Source organism: Pygoscelis adeliae, unplaced genomic scaffold (assembly GCF_000699105.1).
Source record: "Pygoscelis adeliae isolate BGI_AS28 unplaced genomic scaffold, ASM69910v1 Scaffold386, whole genome shotgun sequence".
In the NCBI taxonomy this organism is placed as follows: Eukaryota; Metazoa; Chordata; class Aves; order Sphenisciformes; family Spheniscidae; genus Pygoscelis; species Pygoscelis adeliae.
This window is the reverse complement of record NW_008824940.1, coordinates 1,377,642-1,398,639: the sequence shown is the minus strand read 5'-3', so window position 1 is coordinate 1,398,639 and position 20,998 is coordinate 1,377,642. Positions and strand designations below refer to the sequence as shown.

The window sequence follows — 20,998 nt, the reverse complement described above, 5'->3', positions numbered from 1 at the left end:
AACATCTTCGGCCTGTTAGAAGGAAATCATGCCTACATGAGCACAATTGCTAGAAGAGTTAGTTGACTTTTGAGGACTCATAACAACTTATAAAAAACCTCACATTTTTCCCCAACAGAGCAATGAAAAAAAATTTCATGATAGATGCTGCATGCTTCAGCCTTCTCTAGTGTCACTACCCTGAAAGAAGGCAATATTAACAGATACTCATAGGTTTTTATGTGTATCAGCAGGTGACTTGCAGTATTAGAGTATTCCAGAATGCCTGCCTTCCTGGGAGACTGCCCTGCACAGATTGGCTCTTGCTGTTAGAGATGGCATCACTATATTAGCTCTGAAAGCAAACCCAAATCCAAGGGGAAGCCTGTTTCCAAAATGAAAGCAAATACCCTGGGACTGAGCAGCAAACAGACAAATGTCGTATTTCCAGGTGCACACCCCACAGCTGGGATAAACTGCATGCCACCGCTCTTTGAAAACAAGTCTTCACACCCTGCGCAAAAGCAGAGGGAGCTGGAGGGAGCAGGATGAGCCTTGCACAGGTCGCCTCATTACTGAGCAGCTTGGTGGCATTCTGTCCTGGTTTCAGCTGGGATAGAGTTAATTTCCTTCCTAGTAGCTGGTACAGTGCTGTGTTTTGGATTTAGGATGAGAACAATGTTGATAACACACCAATGTTTTAGTTGTTGCTGAGCAGTGCTTACACTAGTCAAGGGCTTTTCAGCTTCTCTTGCCCTGCCAGCGAGAAGCTGGGAGGGGGCACAGCCAGGACAGCTGACCCAGACTGGCCCAAGGGATATTCCACACCATGTGACGTCATGCTCGGTACATAAACTGGGGGAAAGCTGGCCAGGGGGGCTGCTGCTCGGGGACTGGCTGGGCATCAGTTGGCGGGTGGTGAGCAATTGCATTGTGCATCTCTTGCTTTGTATATTATTATTATTTCAATTATTAAACTGGTTTTATCTCAAGCCACGAGTTTTCTCACTTTTACTCTTCCAATTCTCTCCCCCATCCCACCGGGGCCAGGGGAGTGAGCGAGCGGCTGTATGGTGCTCAGTTGCTGGCTGAGGTTAAACCACGACATGTTCACGCCGGGGTGAGCCATATACAGCAAATCTCAGAGATAGCACTATTGGAACAGCCATACAGGTACTAGTAAAATAGATTTAAGTATATCCAGTATCCATATCACATGTATTCCTGTAAATGATAGCATTTTCATGCACTAGTAACTCCCACAAAGATAGCAATAAGGCTTTCAGTTCAAAAATCATGGCTCTTTACTTAGCATGTTTACACTTTAAGGCGGATTATCTGCATGGAAAGCTTCCAGGACCATTTTTCTGCCCTATTTTGGCAATTACAAAGGTCTGATAGCACTAACAGGACACCACACTAGATAAAAAAAACAGGTTTTCCAATCTGAAGCTAGATTAATATTTTAAAACAAACACCAGGCTGTAATGCTACGCTCTGAGAACAGGCCACGCCACCCTATCTGGCCATGCCGCTCTGTCTCCAGCCTCCCTAGCAGACAACACAAATCCTCAGCACTTTCATTACCCACGGTAGTGAAAAATATCAATCATGGTTGACCATTCAAGTAGCCCCCTTACCTGACTGACTTGATCTAGGAAGAGGAGATCAAGGAAAAACAAAGTTATCACGGTCCAGTCAAACCTACGGGAAGTAGGTCTTTAGCTCACCAGGCACAGCAGCCGGGGAGGATGCCAGAATTGGGGTGGAACAAATTTAGGCCCTTGGGCTCCTTTAGAGCAAGCTGTAAGAGCAACATGCTGCACCTCCCTCACCCAATGATAGTCACTTGTCCTCTTGTTTCTTAGTATTGAAGAAAACTTCCATAATACACTGAGCTGCTGGGTGCATGCTATTTTTTTTAAATTAATTAATAATAGAACAGCAGCATATAAAACTACATTTCCTGAGACATTTCCATGTCAATGGAATTTATGTCAATGTTAATTTCATTTCCGTTCTTTATAGCTGTCTTCCTTCTTGGTTTTATGTGCCTATCACTTTACCCTGGGTATCACCTCAGACAAGTTAGAGCTGTGGGGTAAAAAAAAGTTCTTCTCCTTCTCATCTGAATCGAACACTTTCATAAGCAGTGTCCTGAAAGAGGGTGGTTTTCCTGGGTCAAGGGCTGTTTTGTACCTTTCTAGCCAAAGTGAAACTAGACACCACCTACCAAAGGAGGCTGACCTCATCTCACATCAAAACCCTACACACCTGTCATCCCATGATCAAAAGGGCACCCAGAGTTTGGTCACTCCTCTTATTTCAGTCACCATTCCCAACGGAGAAAGAGGCCTGCATTTCTCAGCTCACACAAAGGGCGCAGCCCTAACCAAACCCAGCCTAAATCCAGGCTGACCTGGATCCAGATGGCCTAAATCCAGGTTCTTACTTCTGTTCTGCTTCCCCACCACCACCCCTTCTGTAACTGGGTGGGGACCACTTAAATTGGGAGAAAACTCTGATAGGGTTCCTGGGTAGAGTCTGGCTGATGTGTTTGGTATTTTCTAAGTGGATGCCACAGCACTGTTGGATCAAGGGAGACGCCGGCTGCACGGCAGATTTACATCAGTTTATGCTGCTTCAGAGTGCTTAGCTCCCAGATCAGGTTTAACAAAGACCAACCAATTCATTTTATCAGGAAGCAAAGGATCTGTAAAAGATAAGCCAACAGAATGAATTATTCTTCAGTTCCCCTAACTACCTAAGGCTTCGGTTCCTTAGGTAGTTTGGGAAGCCGGCATTTTCACCCTTCCACTCTGATGCTATTTTGGAGAGTTTTTGGAGAAACTTTTCCCACTTCTGCTGCCAAAGACAGACCGCAGAAAAGTTCTGTCTAAGCTGGTTTCTGTTTACCTCCGTCTTACAAAACTTCGCTTCTTGTTCGCTGAAATTGGTACTTGGATATCCCATAATACTGTTCTCTGCACTCCTTCATTTATTTACATTCCGGACAACAGCGTTAGTAAGGTGATTGCGAAATAGCTGTTTTTCAAGAAATCTGATTTATTAATTCTCATTACTATGTCTGCAGAAAGTTGCAACAAGAAAAAAAAAAAATTAAAGCTGTAGCCAGGAATGTAAATTTAATGAAGGATTCTAGTAAGGCGGTTGTGAAATATCTATTTATCCAGGGATCTGTTTCAATAATTCTTACTAATGTTTCTTCAGAAGGTAATAGCAATGCAAAAAAAGATTTTAGACTCCTGATATTAATTTTGTTATCAGGTTTGTAGAAACACTGTAGAAAGCATCGCCAGTGCCAGAATAACCTCTCTTCTCACAGTTAGTTTTGGGAACCTGCTCAGCAGCAAAGCTTCATGCATCACAGCGAGTGATACACACACCTGATGTCAGAGACACACTCTTGTTACAGGTGTTTCATGTGCTAATCATAAAGAACATCAGTCATACCTCAATTGCATGGAAAATCATCCAAGTACCTTCCAAGTGATTAGGAAGAGATATAGCCAGGCCTTAAGCAATTAATGCTTCTGCACTATGAACTCGCAGGTGACTTCATTTAGGACGTTGGTGTGCTTACATATTTGATGGGTCACTTTCAAATCAAACAAGCAGGACACTATTAAAGGGGGTTTTTTATGATGTCTTTTTTTAACACCCTATCCAGGAAATTCAGCATGTTTTATGTAAAAGCTGTAAAACAGATTTATTTTTTTTTACCACCTGTTTTCTGTTTTGTGTCATATATCCACATCTGTATTTTTAACCTCCTGTCCCTCATTTTCCCTAAACCATTTCATTTTCTAGTTACTGTTTTCTTTACCCCTTCCTTTTCTGTGTGTTTCTATTTGGGGACTGTTTCTCCCTCCCCCCTCAAATGAAACTATACATGATTTTGTTCCCTCTTGCTTCACGTTTAGCTTCATTCTCCACCCACAGGGAGGCACAGTCCCTCCACCTGCCTCCCGCAGATCCATGTTGCCAGAGCTCCTCACCTCTGGAGATCCCGGTGGGAGTGCTGGAGGCTCCAGCACTTGCCGCCTGTGCCCATTTCCAGCACAGATCAACTCAGAGCGGACACAGGGGAGCTGGGAAGAGCAATGAGCTACCACCCACCACCCCTCCAGTCCCACTTGCCGCTCAGACACTTCTTCCTGAGGATATCTGCATCTCCAGGGTCTCCCCCACCAGGGAGGCAACTTGTCCCCCTGTTCCACATGAGAAATAGAAGATCCTCTCTTGTTTAACCTGTAAAGCTGTTCTACGATGGACCAAAATTTTTTCAGTGGAATAGAGTAATCCACATAGGATCATGCAAAAAGGTCAGTGGGGCTGGTAGGGCCAGTCGAGAACATTTCAACCTTAACAATTTTCAGCAGAAAAGAGCTTTTGGATTAAAATTTCATTTTTAACAACCTGCAACAGAATGAAAACAGACTGTAAACCATTCCTCAATCCCAGAAAGACAAGAGCTAAGATTAGAAAAATGGGAAAAAATAATTTAAAAGAAGTTCAATTTACATAAATTGTCAAGAAACAGTTATACTTGAAAGGCCGATAACATTTACACCAGTTTGCACACAAGTACCCTCTGGACTCAGCCCTTAGAGATAGACATAAAAATTTAAAAATCTAAAAACGCAGAAATAAGTTACCCCATCAGATTCCTACCATGTAATAACCATTCATCCATTTATGTCTCCGCTATTTTCACCAGCCTATTCAACCTTAATTACGTCCTTGTCCAGTTCGGCAAAGAAATAAGTTACCTAGTTGTAAACACAAATCCTTCATAAAAAAGTTCTAAAAGGCTGAGAGGCGTAAAACTCTTCCATTCAAATCAGAGGGAAGACATTCATATTTTATTCAGAATAAACTCAGTTCAGTGATCACATATATTCTGAAGGGGAACAGGACTAGAAGAAAACAGCAGCTCCAGTAAGAGATCAGGAGCTGAGTCCCAAAATAAAAAAAAAATTTAAAAAAACTATTCTCTGCTTCAAAAAGATGTTTTTGCAACATTTATGTTAAGAAAGCATTTCGCAGTGTTTTTATTGCAGTGATAGAGTGCCAGAGAAGAGTACAAACAGCAGCTCAATTTTGTATGCATAAAAGACATTTTTAATTTAAATTGCAATTGTTGTTACAACCCTTACAACCAAAGATATTAACTTGACTGCACTCTTAACTCGATGAAGCTGGCAACGTTAGAGCTCTGGTATACTGTGCAAACGATATTCAGCGAAATGGCATGTTTTGCTGATGGCATTTGCCATTATCGCTATTCTAAAATAAAGGTCCTTCAGAATTGTCATCTTCCTAATTTAACATTTTGGTCTGATTAATAAACACAATGCAGTAACACGCAAGACAGCATAGTGCTACAGCATGAGTAAAATCCAGCCCTATCAGCCAAGAAAGTAGAGGGATTTTACTGAATCAAGACCAATACAAGAGCAACGAGAGGAAGGGGTCCTGAAAATTAATGAATTACTTAAATTCACTGTGACCTAAATTCAGCATAAAAAAGGACATTACTGTTCTAGGGTCACTTCAGCTTTGAACCAAAAAGTTAGTTGAGAAATCTGTATTTATGGTAACACAAACAAAATAACCCCCTGCATAACCCCTTAAAAGCTTGCCTTTAGTAACTAAGACTTGCAGACAGCTAACCTCAATAGATGCAGGTATTCCCTAGCAAATACAATTAAGCATAAAAGAATACAGAAGATAATGCAGTAATCATACTTACCCAGGTTACATTTGGGAGGTTTTTTAGTACCCAGTTCCACGTGCCCAAAAGGGAAAGTCACCTGCATTTGGCTCACTAAGCTAAAGATACGATGTAGCTGAAAACAGATTGCTGAAAACAGCTGGCAACAGTATTAGGGTAACTATTTGGACCTCTTTGTATCAAAATGTCTATGACAACAGAGCAACCATCATTTTAATTCTCCAAATCCTCTTTCCTACACAGTTACAGAACTGTTTTATTTGATACGTGGACTGAAAACATTCAGAAATACGTAAAATTTGGCTGTGGTTGGGCAAATATGAGAAACCAAAGACACCTCAACGCACACTTACTATTCAGAAATCTCCACGCTTGGCCAATAAAACCCACCAAGCCTGTACGTTGAAGGAAAGGTTGTGCTAATTAAATGAAGCAATGAAGGTTTGATGAACTAAAGGAAGTAACAAAGAGTCTTCTTCAAAGGTATGAAAAAGAGGACAAAATGTGATGCTGACCACCAGTCTTCCTCTAGCACTAATGAAAATGAAAGGGTGCAGAAAGAAGTTTGTACTGACTGACTTATGATAAAAGTACCACTTCAAACTGTGTGGGAAACGTGTATATGAAGGAATACAGAAGTGATGTGGGGACACATTTATATCACACAGGAATGCTGATGGACACCGATAAATCTGTTCCCTTATTCCTTTTCTGTGAACACTACATTTAGAGCAGAGAGGATGTTTTCTTGTTTGGCAGCCATCACCGGCCCAGCAGAGGTAAGTAGAGGTTACAGATCTGACTGTAGTTAGGAAAACATCATCCGTAACGGGAAACACTGCACTTACAATAAAATGCTAGTTGTGTTTCCCCCTTACCAAGTGTGGTACTTAACACCTTACATTTTAAAAGGGAGAAAAACCCAAAAATACTAGCCCCACGTTGCTGGCTGAAACCAGCACCCCCGAAGGAGCGAATCCAGGTGACAGTGGTGTGCTAGATCGAATTTGTAGCTGTTATTGCTGTTGAGCTATTAATCGGCAGGCTCCTGTGCTCGCCATGGGGCTTCCTTGCCTTACTGTACGTTAGAGTCTAGTGCTTGTTAGTGTCTGCTTTTTGCTTTTGCTGCACTGCTGATCATCTTATTCTGCTGTGCCTGGGAACATTCTGATAACAGCAATGGCGATGCACCTAGGCTGGCAGATGGCCAGGGCATCTGGAGGTGCTGGAGCACCTCAAAGCATGTGGCCATGGGTAAGCCCACGACAGAGCAGGTACACCCCTGGAGGGACTGCAGCCATGGGTGAGGCCATGTTGGAGCAAGTTTACTTCTGAAGGGACTGTGGCTGTGGGTGTAAGGCCATGCTGGAGCAGGTATATGTCTGAAGGCATTGTGGCCCATGGAGAAGGCTGGCTGTGGGGAAGTCTACGCTGCAGCAGGTATACCCCTGGAGAGACTGTGGCTCACAGATAAGGCTCCGCTTGGAGCAGGTACTCCCCTAAGGGACTGCAGTCTGTTGGTAAGTCCAAGCCGGAGCAGGGGCAAGGGGAGGAGTTCATTGCAATGTTAAACCTGATGGTCTGGTCTAAAGGGACCAGGGGTGGAGATTGTAATGGATATGCCTTTAAATTGTTGCAACCCAGGATTTGAGTTGTATGTTACGGGAATTTCTATAGCAGGAACCACCTGAACCAATGGAGGACAAGCCTTACAAGAAGCAGTGCAAGTTCAGCAGTGACCCGACCTGAGCTGGCTTTGGTGCCCAGTAACTCCACGCATCACACCACCTCTCCTGTCCTGAGTGACCACCATAACAGATGGAGCCCAAAGTCATGGACTAAATGAACTCAGTGGACATTTTGTGGACATTTTACAAGGGTGGTCCATAAACTAAGGGAATGATATCTGCGTATTATATCAAAGGATGGGAAGGTGGGGGGTGGTTAGTGAGAATGTATTGGATAGTGTGGGACCCGAACACAACGTAAACTGCATGTAATAAGGGGTGGAGAATGTGCTGGTTTTGGGTGGGATAGAGTTAATTTTCTTCACAGTAGCTGGTATGGGGCTGTGTTTTGGATTTGTGCTGAAAACAGTGTTGATAACACAGGGGTGTTTTCGTTACTGCTGAGCAGTGCTGACACAGCCAAGGCCTTTTCTGCTTCTCACCCCACCCCACCAGCGAGTAGGCTGGGGGTGCACAAGAAGTTGGGAGGGGACACAGCCGGGACAGCTGACCCAAACTGACCAGAGGGATATTCCACACCATATGATGTCATGCTGAGCATATAAAGCTCGGGGAAGAAGGAGGGACATTCGGAGTGATGGCATTTGTCTGCCCAAGTAACCGTTACGCGTGATGGAGCCCTGCTTTCCTGGGGATGGCTGAACACCTGCCTGCCCATGGAAAGGAGTGAATGAATTCCTTGTTTTCCTTTGCTTGCGTGCGTGGCTTTTGCTTTCCCTATTAAACTGTCTTTATCTCAACCCACGAGTTTTCTCACTTTTACCCTTCTGATTCTCTCCCCCATCCCACTGGTGGGGAGTGAGCAAGCGGCTGTGTGGTGCTTAGTTGCCAGCTGGGGTTAAACTATGACAAGTGAGGCACATAAGAAATGGTGCCTGCATTCCACACGTTCTTCACTGCAGGGACAGCCACAGCAGGAGGCAAGTTTCAACAGCAAATGAGTGCTAAAAACCTTCAGTCAAAAATTCATTTGTAAATAGTTAAATGGTTGTTTTGATGAATTACACAGAGATATTCAATCTGCTTCCATATCAACATGAAACGACACTGTTTATGACAATTTTCTTGTTCCATCAAAGCAAATTCTCTTTTCCAAACAAGTATCCTTTGTTCAACAGAACTATTAATTAGAAGTTATGCAATTCAGAAATGAAACTAAATGGGAAATAAAATGTATTTCAGAGGCATCTGTATCCATCTAACAAGACCCAGATTGCTGTCACTGCCTATAATTGCCCAGAAGTAAATTCTTTAGTAGTTGTCATGGGCAGAAAACGTAACCAAGCAGAACACCAGAAGACAAGATATGCATTTTGGTGTTTTAATACTTAAGCTGAGACTTGCCCCAGTCCCAGAGTTACCCCAAGGCAGACCCTAGCTTACTGCTCCTGTTGAGGGTAAAAGGTGGCTGGGGGCCTTGCTGCAGGACTGCCGGGCTCCGACCTGTGGCAATTTTGGCCCCCTCAATACCTCCTCCCTCACCCAGATCGCAGGACAGACAGAAGGGAGCGCAAGAAGCCCTAGAGAGCAATTAATTCTGCAAACGAACTTTGCGAACAGTGCAGGAAAGCTTTGCGGGCCATAGGCTCCCAGGTCTTACTCTGGGAGCTCTTGGCTTGTATCTGACTAGAAAGTGGGCTAGAGAAGTGAAGATGTAAACCAGGTCATGTATGCGTTTAAACTGACATTTTTGTTTCTACTTAAAACCTGCCGTTGTCTTTCCAGCAATGCATAAAACCTAGCCAAGTATTTTCTTAATATGTACACAGGCCGAATGCCAGAGATTATATATTCAACAAATACATAGAAAAATTCAGTACTGCTAGATTCTCACAGATGCTAACATAAAGACTACATGATTTTAAAAAAAAAAAAAGAAGATATTTCTGTCTCTTAACATCTCTTAACAGAAATTCATGTATGGACATCTCAGAAGGTGGAGCCTTTCAACAAGTTCTCTTGTTTTTTTAAGTTTTTCCTGGGTAACACTACTTACAGCATCCCAGAAGAGTGCAGCTACGGAGTATGAATGAAAGCATCTCCTTCAAGTGCAGTTATGTCCCAACTCAACAATTTTAAAGCACAGTTTCTGTGGCTAATGCATTGCTGGACATCTCAGCCATCATGCATAAATTTTCTCTGTGTATACTTACCAGGAGAGGGGCATCATAAGATGGTGGCAAACATGATATAGCAGTAAATGAAAAACAAATAAAAACACCCCCCAAAAAACCCAGTGCCCGCAACAAGGATCTGCCACAGTCTTTGGCTGAATTTACTTGAAGAAAAGAGATTTTTCTTTTTCTGCCCTTTAAAAATGAAATAAACAAAAAAATGCTCCAAACCACTGATAGCTGTACAATTAAAGAAGTGATGCCTATAAGATGAACATGACCAACGAGGAACTGAAAACAAAACTCAATACTACTGAGCACTCCTTTGCAGGTCTGGGAGCAGATTATCCAACAAAATTCCAAAATCAGAATTATTTCTGAACAAGAATGAGGAGGACAAAAACTGATGTACCAAAATGGGATTATTCTAATCATGTTGGATATAACCTGAAAGCTATTAAAATGGTCGATTTTACAGTCTGGTTTTCTGTACTGACACTAGGCAATACGGTGGTGCTAGAAGGGATGGTCATTCTAGCTAATTTTTGTAATTCAGCTGTGACAATGAGACTATTTTTGAAAACCTAGGAAGGAAGGCAGGCAGGGGGAAAACGTAAAGCAAAAATTCAGTCAAGACTACACTAGGACAGAAAGTAATCAGCTGACCTGTGGATAGAAACACATCAGGTTCGATATTTATGCCAGGCTGTATTATCCCAATAGCCAAGAAACCTAAACAGTACATTGACATTACATCATCTATATTGTAAATCTGTAACTGTATCTTCTGATGGCAGATGGAAACTATTCTGGTTTAGAATAGTTTTTGGAGTGTATTCATTTTTACACTCTCAGCAGAAATAAGAATGCAGCTTGTTATTATACAACTGTGTGCAATTTACTTCACACAAACACGCACACACACTTTCTTTTCGGCGAGGCTCTTCAGTTTAAGGTGACAGCGCTCGGTCCCTCTGTCTTCCTACAAACCGCCTTTTCAAAAAGTGCAAAGTGCACCTCGGCAAAGAGTTTGGCTCCGAAAAAATGACCACTCCCTGAGGAAGAACTGTCTCTAGATGAAAAAGGTATCTGAAAATGATGAGACTGGAATTTCTACTGAGAAGCAAGATCAGTAGGGAAAAGGATGAAAAAAAGGATGAAAAAAGTGAGGTGATCAAAACAAGAGAAGTGGAAGAAAAGAAAGCAGCTGTATAAAACCACATTATCAATAGGAGGTTGCAGAATAACAGCTATTCAGGGCCTAATGACCGGGAAGAGCATGCACATGTTTCTTCATGGAACGAAGAACTGAAAATATGACTTCCAATGCCGACATTTTACTTCAAAGCAGAGCAAGGTAAATGCACCATCGTACTTGGGTGAGCTCGGATGGGTTGATTTAAATCCTCTCCTTCTAATGATGCAGATTTATTTGAACTGGAACCCTTCTTCAGGGTGGGCTACAAATTTTTTAACAAGTTCTTCCTTGAATCCCTCAAGGCTACAAATTCCTTCTTATTCTTTCCCAATGAGTATTTACATTTTTGACACAAAATAGAGCAGCTCCATTAGAGGAAGACGACCACCACAAATATTTAGCATTGCCATCAGGGCACATCCAGGAGACCAAAAAATGACAGGCCAACACACTGCAGGTACAGGAGGAAGCTGAACCTCTGGGAGACCTTCCACATTTCTGCAATTTGGTAGCACACTATACTTCAGGTTTTGTCAACCTAGCACCAATTTTTGTTCCAACTATAAACAGTGGTAAATTTGAACCGCATATGATGAACAGTTTTAGGGTGACCAAAGCACTTTCTTTATTTGCAACCAATCAACTGCATATCCTTACTTAATCGCCCCATTTCCAGTAAGGAAACCCTCCAAAAAGTATTGATAGGACGAGTTATCCTTCCCTGCACTCACTATAACACTGTCAGTTTGTAAGTTGCCCAGAAGAAATCATTACTTTACTTCAAAAGTAATGGTGACTTTCAAAACAATCCATTTCAAAAGCAAGATGTTACATTTCATTCACAGAAAGACTTCTTTGAGAATTTACATTCTCCTTTCATTTGTGTTCCAAGAGAAACTGAAATCCAAGTTTATTTCCTTCCAGTTATACTTTTTATCTGGATTCTGAGAGGATTTGCTGCCTTAGAAAATGTGTACTTGGCTCTGTTCGGGGTTTTATTTTGATGTATAATGAAATCAAAATTGGAGGCAATGGATCCCTGAACAGGAACCACAGTCAAAGATCAGGAATCGCTTCTCTGTGTAAGGCAGAAAAAAAATGTTTATTCCTATTGAGTTTCAGGGTTCAGCACACATAGCAGGACTCTTGAATTCTGTCTGGTGTTTGCACAAAAAAAAAAGTCCCATATAGCAAGAGGTGAAACTCTTTCTTTTCTACTCCAACAACCACATTAGAGAGCCCAGTTAAAACATTCCTTGACACAGTCAAAACTTGGCTTTCTTCTGAAGCATAAACATGACTGTGTTTAACCTAGTCCTTGAGTCAGATGATCGGTGTGCGCCGCCTAAAGCTCTGGTCTGGTTCAAGGACACTGCTAAAGCACAGCGATGCTAGGTGACTGCTGCCATGAACAAACAGCTCCTCTTTCCACCGCTCACTGTGCAACGCAAAAGGACCGCTCAAACACTAACGAGCTGGAGAGCCATTTTCTTTCAGTTCACTCCAGCTACTATTCTACATTTTCTTTCTCTCCCCTCAACATGCACCCGTGTCAAAAGAAATTACCCTTTCTTTTTACTCAAAGAATGGTTTCTGATTGCCCCCAAGCATATGGAAGGCTTTAACATCAAAAATATTTGCACATGAGAAATTTTACTTTCTCCCAGTTTAAACATTAAGGGTTTTCTTCCTGCTTCTGAACTACAAAAAACTAATAGTAATAAAAATCAAATATATTGTAGTAACTGATGAGAATTGTCTAAACAGCCAGACTAGTTATACTCAGTGATGACAGACTACCATATGTTAAGCTTCCCATTATCGTGCCAGAAAACATTATAATCACCTTAATTACAGCAACAGTGATTTTTTCCCCTCATGATGATGTAATGCAAGAAAGTGCAGCTTCTTGAGTATTGCTGTCTATAGCAAAGGTGAGCATATGCACATACTGTCAAGCATTTGTGCAAACAGATCAAGTTGCCAAGTATGCAGCTAACCTAAATGGTCTCAAAAGGGGGAAAGCAAGCAAACTTTACCTTGTGTGTTTTGTTGAAATACTCTGTTCAGATCCAAAGAGGAAGCTCTGGAATGTGATTTCTGTGGCCTTGGAGGTGGAGTAGGGGGCTCTTCTCCCTTTTTCATAGCATCTTCTATTGATGTGCTAGAATAAGACCTAAGGAGGAAAGGGACGGGGCGGGGGGGGAGCAGAAAATATTTTATTTCAGAAATTCATTTCAAACAACTACAGTGAATAGTACCTAAAAATGCACTGACCAGAACTCAGGTTCATGGTGGAAATTCCTTGCCCTAATGACTAGAAGTTCCCCCTTATAACAAAACAGATTTATTTGGCAACAGAGGGACCTACACGTCTGCGAAAGGCACGGGTCATGCTTACAGGGCTAGTATTTTTTAAGGCCTTTTATATCACAGCTTCAGGCCTTCTTACGTAACTTTAACTGTCAACAGGATAATTGTAGCAACTATTTTGAATAAACTTGAGTAGAAAAATTCCACCCCCTTACAGTTTCTATTGCCTTTCCCCACTGCAAGGGTAGGTACAGCTTCAACCTATCTCTTGCAAGTACACGTTCTGTAATTTATAGTATTCTAACTATCAGAACAATTTTTTCATAGCAAACAGTCACCAAATTCCACAAAATCCAGAAAAACTGAATGACTCCAAAGTGATCAACACTGGTCAAATACATGTCTTGGTACACCTTTCTAGGCCCTTCCACAACCCATTAATCCCACTGCAGTGCATTTGCTAAGAATTTTGATTTTGCTGAATAGTGTCCAATATTTTTCAGCTGTTGTAGTTACCAGTTTTTCTGCAAGACCGAGAGCTTTGTTCAAAATGAGCATTGACAATGTGAGATGTTACACTTACTGTAACACATTACGCATGACAGGCAAGACCAAAAACACATTCAAGTAGAACAGAAATAACTCCCACTAATGGGAAAGAGATCTTTTTTTTGCCAAACAGGCTGTTGTTACAAAACAGCTCTTTAGCAGGACAGACATTTGGCAATGCTGATCCTACGTTTTTGATGTAAACTTTAACAAATACAGGAGTGAAAGCCGTAAGTGCTTCAAAATTTACATGTGACAAAAACCTCTGCTGATGCTGAATTTTTTGTCTTGGTAGAGTTTTGAATTCCACAGCCTTACCATATCAGACCTAAGCCAGCCACCCTGAAATAAATGGGAAAGTTTTGAACCAGGATCTTATATCTTTATACTTTTACTTTCCATATTATGCGGTGTATATTTTACTTGCATTAAAATTGTACAACCTGACAGTTTGAGATTTTTTTTTTTTTTTTCTTTACAAGATCGAGTAAGATAGCAGCTACCAGGCAGAAATATGCCTGCCCCAGCAGTGCCAACACAGAGCCCTGTGACAGTGAACTGTTGCTTGCGGCAGGCGGACCTGGCACCTAAAAGTCAGTTAAGTCAGCAGCTAAGAATCTGCACAGCTTAGGCTAGAAAGCCAGGCTCCAGAGCTGAGAGCTGTAACAGACTCGAATTGTAGCCTCTAGTGGTCAGGCACACATGAAGACAGAGATCTTCGAGGTTACAGAGCCCTCCAGGCTACGCAGGACAAGTGCAGCAGAAGGTCTGAGTTCAAGGATGTGCTCAGGAATCTTTAGTCTCAACTTCTGCATTGAAGTAGCGACATATAGTCAGATGTGAGACAGTCATATGTGACACAGTAGTCACATTCAAGTGACTTTTTTCAAACTTGTTTAAGCATTTGCTATTTTATGCACTTTTGCATAAAATACTTTTTACACATTTTTTGCATATTTGCAATTTATGATTCAGTAACACAGCAAGAAAATTTAAAACAGTATGAAAACTAAAAAGCTTTGGCTAGCAGCAGAAAAATAGCACACAAGGCAGTTCAGCCTTCCTGGACGTAGGTCCTAAGAACAGAGGATTTCAATCTTCATTCATCATGTTTATAGCTGATCCTCTCTTATTAGCAGGCTTTGACAAGCTTGTAAGGAGAGAGCTCCTGATTATACTCTCATTGCCTAAGAAAAAGAAATTAAGCCCCCTAACTAGCACCAAAAAAAGGTTTGAAGGTGGATGCACGATACAGCTCCACACCGGAATGGTGAACAGCCAAACCCAACACGTAATCTATTTATACACAATGTTTTCTGGCACAAGTTTCCCTTTTCTTTCAAACATTGAAATTCAGCAGGTGTCATTTCTAGCTCACAACAGTCTAAGTCCGTAAGTCCTTCCATCACACACCAACCAGCCATAGTCAAGTACATGCACGCCAACGAAAGGATTCATTCACCCACATCCGAGAGCTGAGCTACTATTGCTGTTTCTGTGGGAGTGTGCATATGCATATCCCTCCATATGCAACCACTGTGCAGGTTTCAACAGCACAAAATTGCTGAGTGCGTTCCCTGCAATGGGGTGGTTCCCGCTGTCCCACCACAATGCCCCTGGGGCAGGGCTGGAGGCAGTCACCACCCCAACAAGGCAGCGGGGCTGGGCAGACAGGTGAAAGTCCCAGCGCCTTACGACCAGAAATCGTAGGGCTCTAGGCAGTACTCATGTAGGGTCTATAGCTTACAGATCTCTCCTGGTAAATCTGTCTTTTATCTGAGCTGGACTTTCAGCACAACACCAATTAAAAAAAAAAATCTAAAAACGCAACACCAGTTCTTAAACATTGTGTCTAACACCAGAGGAAGGTATGTCTTCTCCTGAAATAGAAATGAAAGCAGTACCTGGATCGTGGTCTGGCTTTAAGTGCATTAGATTCCTGAGCAGCTGAAACATAAAAAAAAAAAAGAACCACTAAAACATCATATTTTAAATAAACGCCTTTAGCTGAAGGATCAGTGTTCATTGAAAATGTGAGTGTTGCAAATGTGGATGTGAGAGCGTGCTCATCTCACGTGAGAAACGGGGATTGATTTTCGCTTCTCCTTCCCCTTTGTTTTTGTAGTGTGTCCTAAGAATGTGTAGAATGTCCTAAGAATTCAAGAGTCCACATTTAGGCAGACCTTCACCTGTTAATTTGGCTACCAGAACACAGGAAAAGCAATAGGTCTGACAGCTCTGACCTGTACTCCTGCGTGTAGTTGTGACAAAGCAACATAAGGAATAGCATAAACTTTCCACAGAAAACAGCTTACTCCTAGTCCAGATATCTATTAGCTGTCCTGCTTCCCAAAGCACGAAGGTTTATGTCCTTCCTACATACTTTAACTAATTAGTATAAACATACATCATCTTACCACACATAAAAAACCAAAATTAACACATCAGGTTGAGACTACTTTGACATTGGGAAGGAAAGATATTTGAAGGTAAAAAGCTTTCCAGGCTAAATGTTCATCAAACACATTTCTATCAATGTAAAAATTGGTTTCTTTTATTTGGATGAATTCCAAATATCCTGCCACACGCAGGTTTTACATGACAGGAAAACAACAGTGCTGACTTACCTTCTCTGCGTAATTCCTCGAGGCTGTTCCTTGGTTTACATAGTCTTTTTGTGACTTTTCTGTTACTCTCCTTACTAACATCAGATAATTTTGAGAAAACGTATCTGTGTGATTGCTTTCAAATTCAGCCCACTGAGATATCCTCAAGGTACTACAGCAGCATCAATGATACCAACGCACACACAAAGTGAATCCTTGTACTTTTCCCATTCTGCTAATCAAGGTACAACACTTAAGAGAAGCAAGTAGGTTGGGGAAAAAAACAATAATTCTCAGAGTTTCTAGCTTCCTTCAGATATATGCCTACTCCAAAGTCAGACATTTATCACCAGCTACTATACAGCACTACTTGAGAATATAACAGATCCTCCAAAACACAGAGCAGGAGCTACCTGTGGTAGCAGCTGGCAAATACTGACTTTATAATGGTTTGCATTGTACTACTGCATAGACCCTCCACAGGAGGCTTTAGGCTCACAGAAGACAAGAAGCGGCATATGGCACATGTATTAGCCACACACTATTTCTTCATAAAAGAAACTGCTTTTAAGGTCATGCAGTGCTAGTTGGTGCTTTGGATGGAATAAACCCAAATGTAGCTGGCAGTGACACAAAAAAACACTTATAAACCAAGTTCTAGTAGATTACTGTCACCGACAAATTGGCCCACAGTCATTCCAGATTTCTGTGCAACAAACTCTTCCTAGCAACTAAAGGGGAGAGAGGAAATTATTATTAAAATATGTAGTGGTGATAATCCTTCTCTCTCTCTCTGTCAAACTCCCAGAGAATACAACTTTAGAAACTGCTTCCCTACAGCCACATGACCCAGTTTTTCCAATGCTGAAAATGCTGATTATTAAATTACATGCACAATTATTAAATATACGCCACTTAGAAATAGGAAGTATACATCCTTTCCAAACTAAGCCATGTTTAAGAACCTTCAAATTTTCCTTCTTTTATGGAGACCGTAATTCTGTTCATACTTCTTTTAGAAAGCCTTTCTTCTAAAAACCTGCAGGTAAAACTGACATCCAAACTCCCCAAGGACATCTTGTTGAGGTAAACAGGAAAGCATGCAAGGAAGAGAGAATCCCGAAATGACTACTAATAAAAAAGAACAGCAACAGAATACTAGTGCCAAGGATTTTCTTTTAAGCTTTTGAAAAATCAGGAAATTCAAGGTTACAGTTACACAATACCCAGACTTAGCTTTACCTTTCAAAAGAAGTATAATATAAAAAAAATATTATAAAGCAAGTAGTTCATTATTAGGACATACAAATAATTGTGACAGGATTTCTATAAAATGTGCAGTTATTTTGGTACGCTCAGTCTGTGCAACTTTGTGTTTGAGATGCAGGTTTATAAACACACACGACATAATCATTCAAGACTATACAAAACTATTTATCCAGTTCATGAATTTTCTGTGTATCTATTGCTATGGATACATAAGCCTCACTTACATGAAACTGATATAAAATTAAAGCTGTTGAGTAAATTAATTACATTTATTATTTAAAAGTTTGTACAATTCCTGGAGTAGTAGAGCCTGATGAACTGAACAGCCTGGTCTGCACTAATTAAAATCATACATAATGATGAACTCTTATTTATTCATTCACACCATAGGAGAGTGTGAAGGTTCCTGTTTTGGGTGTTTAACTGCTCCCACCCCCCTCTCCCAATACAACTTAATTTAGACATTCCTAAGGATGCAGGCTCAGTAACTTCTGGCTGTAGCCTGACGGCTTATACTCAGCTGGTGCCTCCTTGCTTTACAAGCTGATAATCGGATGGAAAACTGTACCATAAAAGGTGCAAGTGTGCTACACTGCTAAGGAAAAAACCAAGAATTCCCCACTAGTTTAAATCACCCACACTGACTCATCTATTACCTCTCATTGGTGGCCTAGGCAGAAGTGTACAATTTAAACGGTCACAAATTTGGCCCTTAATCCTTTAAATGTCTAAGGCCAACAATGGTCTTGCACTTAGGAGCCTACATAAACTGGCCAGATATTCGGAGATGCTGAGCATATAAAGTTTTTACTAACTTCAAATTTCTAGTCCTCCTGACGGCAAAGAAAACTTTCCCATCACGAACCACAGCAACATCATCTTCTCCTGAATTTACATAAACGGCCCAAACCGATAACCAAAGAAGGATGTAAAATTTCTCCCGCTTCATCCCAACTGAGTTTTCATCCTGAAGGTTAATGATTACAATGACCTTTCAGAATGATGACCAGTTCCGAAATAACCACTCAATTACTGTGCTGTATCTAGCCCACTGCATAAACATTTTTACTTCTAACATCAGTCGCATCGTGCAACCTGAGAATGTGCTTGCTCAAACCCTCAACGTGCAGGACAGCAAGGGTGAAACCCCTACAGTGACAGGAGTCATGGCGATGGGGTGAAACTCTGCCACCACCTCCCTTGGTATACAAACACAGCAGCGCTGCTGGAGGAGCACAGCAACATCCAGAAGACCTCCCTGACTTGGAGATGAAGGACATGGAGGAAAGAGGATAGTGGCAGAGGAGATGGGCAGGTGACAATAGTTTTTCTTCCTAAGCGAAGGAAGGAATTGCTGAACTGAAAATAAAGCTGCCTGGGGCACTCCTGGGCAAAATGGCGGGGAAGAGAACAGAACTGAAAGTCTCGCAACCACCCTCCTCTTCCCCTGAGAGGGAAGTGTAAGAGTGCATGTGTGTGAAGGAGAAGCAGCAATCATTCGAGAATAGGAGCTGAAGATAGGAAATCTGGCAGCTGCCAAGTGTTTGGGAAGACGCCAGGAAAAAAAGAGTTGGGAAATGAGGCATGCAGCTGTTGAGCAGCCATAAATAAATCGAGCTATAAGACAAAACTGCTGTGACAGACACGTGGGGTCAGTTTTCTTAATCAAGGATATCTTCACAAGTAAAAACATTTATGCAAAAGGAAAAGAAAGCAAGTCCAGACTTTAGCTTGACTGGGACCAGGGAGGGCTTGCAAACACTCTTACCACTCTAGGAAAGAGATTAACAAAGAGGAAGGCAAGGGAGGTCTGATGAACTGAACTGAATGCATGGGAGCTTTCTGGAGCAACTAAGCAATTTTGACATATGCCATTCCAGAAATAACACTTTCCAGTATGATAGGAACAAGGAGTGTATGTTGGAGTTGGAGAGAGAAAAATCAGGGGTGGTTTCAACACAGAAACGCCCCCCTGAATCAAAAGCTTACATTAGTGCTGTAAGTGCCACAAGGTCTGTGTTTCCAAAAGGCTAGCTACCCTTAAACTCCTTGACAGAAAATATGAAAGCTTAGTTTTTACAAAGAAACAGGCCACTTCAGAATAGTTACTGAATACTTATTCCATACTTGAGAAGAGCTTTTATCAAGAGGTACAATATTCATGCTCTGGCATCTCATTTGTAGTACAGAAAAACAAAATTCAGACTGCTTACCAAATGCTATGTTAAAAATACTTCCCACACATGAAGAATGCACATATGCTAACAACAAGGGAAAGAAAGCAAGAAAACCTTTTGACAACCTGAAGTACTAATTAATTTTGCAAGTAGTAGTCATTATGAGGTAAAAGCTAATTTCGGTAGTAAAATAGTATGAGAGCAAAAGGATCTTAAAAAAATTAATCAAATTACATTAATTTAGGCTTACTGTGATATAAAAATATTTGATCAAAATTCTAATGGAAGTAACGCCAATTTTTTTCTTCTTACCTGTTTTCACAGTCAAGTGCTGAAATTCCTTTGGTATCGTTTTGAGAGCAGTGCTTACTTTAAGAGCTTAAAAAAAAACCAAAACAATGAAAATTACTTCAAGTATTTGCAGGTAAAATCTACAGGTATCAGCTCTGAGAAACGAGCATCTAAACCAGTATTAGTTAGAACATCTAATAATGGTGAACATACTCAAAAAGAAAACAGAAGTAGCCAAATACCCTCAGAACATCCAAGCACTCAAAAAAGTAACAATTGTTAAAGAGCACAAGAGTCAAGAACAGAAAGACCTATGCCCAAATTGCCAAATAATCCCACATTTTGAGAACTGGGGGTTTTGGTGTCTAAATCCACGGACTTCTGTTTCAGAGATGCAGCGCGCTCACAGCAGCTGGTGTCACTTAGCAGAGCTGGGACTCACCTCTCCCAGGTTACAAACCTGGAAAGCCAGGGCACATGAGAGACTGGCTGCTTCTAGCAACTGAAACCTCACCAGCCTGCCCCAGGGAAGGTCATATGGCACCGACAGAGCCAGGGTTAAAATTTAGGAAATCCCAATCTTTGTGCTTATTCCCCTTCCACTGATGTCTACGCATCCTTTATTAACGACTTTCTTAAGACGTTCTTAATGCATTGTAGCGTATTTTAATGTACCGTAATACACAGTATTATAAATGACCACTTGGAATGAAGTCTCTCATCTCCATCTGCCTTTATCAAATAAAACATGGGAAAAGACTGGTTCTCATGATCCAGTTCTATTTACATTATCTTCCACATTTAACTATATTATAACCTGGCAGAGTGGAGCTAATTTACTTGTATAGTTTTGAAAATGCAGGAGAATTTGCTTCGAGTCCTGAACTACAGGTTGTTTACTTCTAGGGAGATCTCCTCAGTCAGGAGAGTTATCTGCTCTTCCATCTGTCAGAATAGCAATAAATGGTAGAACAAGAGCACTTGTTCTTTGGCTGA

The 20,998-nt window shown here is 41.3% G+C and overlaps 1 protein-coding gene across 1 annotated transcript in view; it reads right to left on the bottom strand.

The window, feature by feature from the left end:
- The window catches only part of REPS2 (RALBP1 associated Eps domain containing 2), a 96,294-nt gene that overhangs the window by 21,938 nt on the left and 53,358 nt on the right, over window positions 1-20,998 (bottom strand). Inside the window, exons 14-16 of the mRNA XM_009325496.1 lie at window positions 20,024-20,089; window positions 15,564-15,606; window positions 12,837-12,973 (exon numbers count right to left, since the gene is read on the bottom strand). Of these exons, the coding sequence (XP_009323771.1) occupies window positions 12,837-12,973; window positions 15,564-15,606; window positions 20,024-20,089 (246 nt within the window). The remainder of the gene's footprint in view (window positions 1-12,836; window positions 12,974-15,563; window positions 15,607-20,023; window positions 20,090-20,998) is intronic.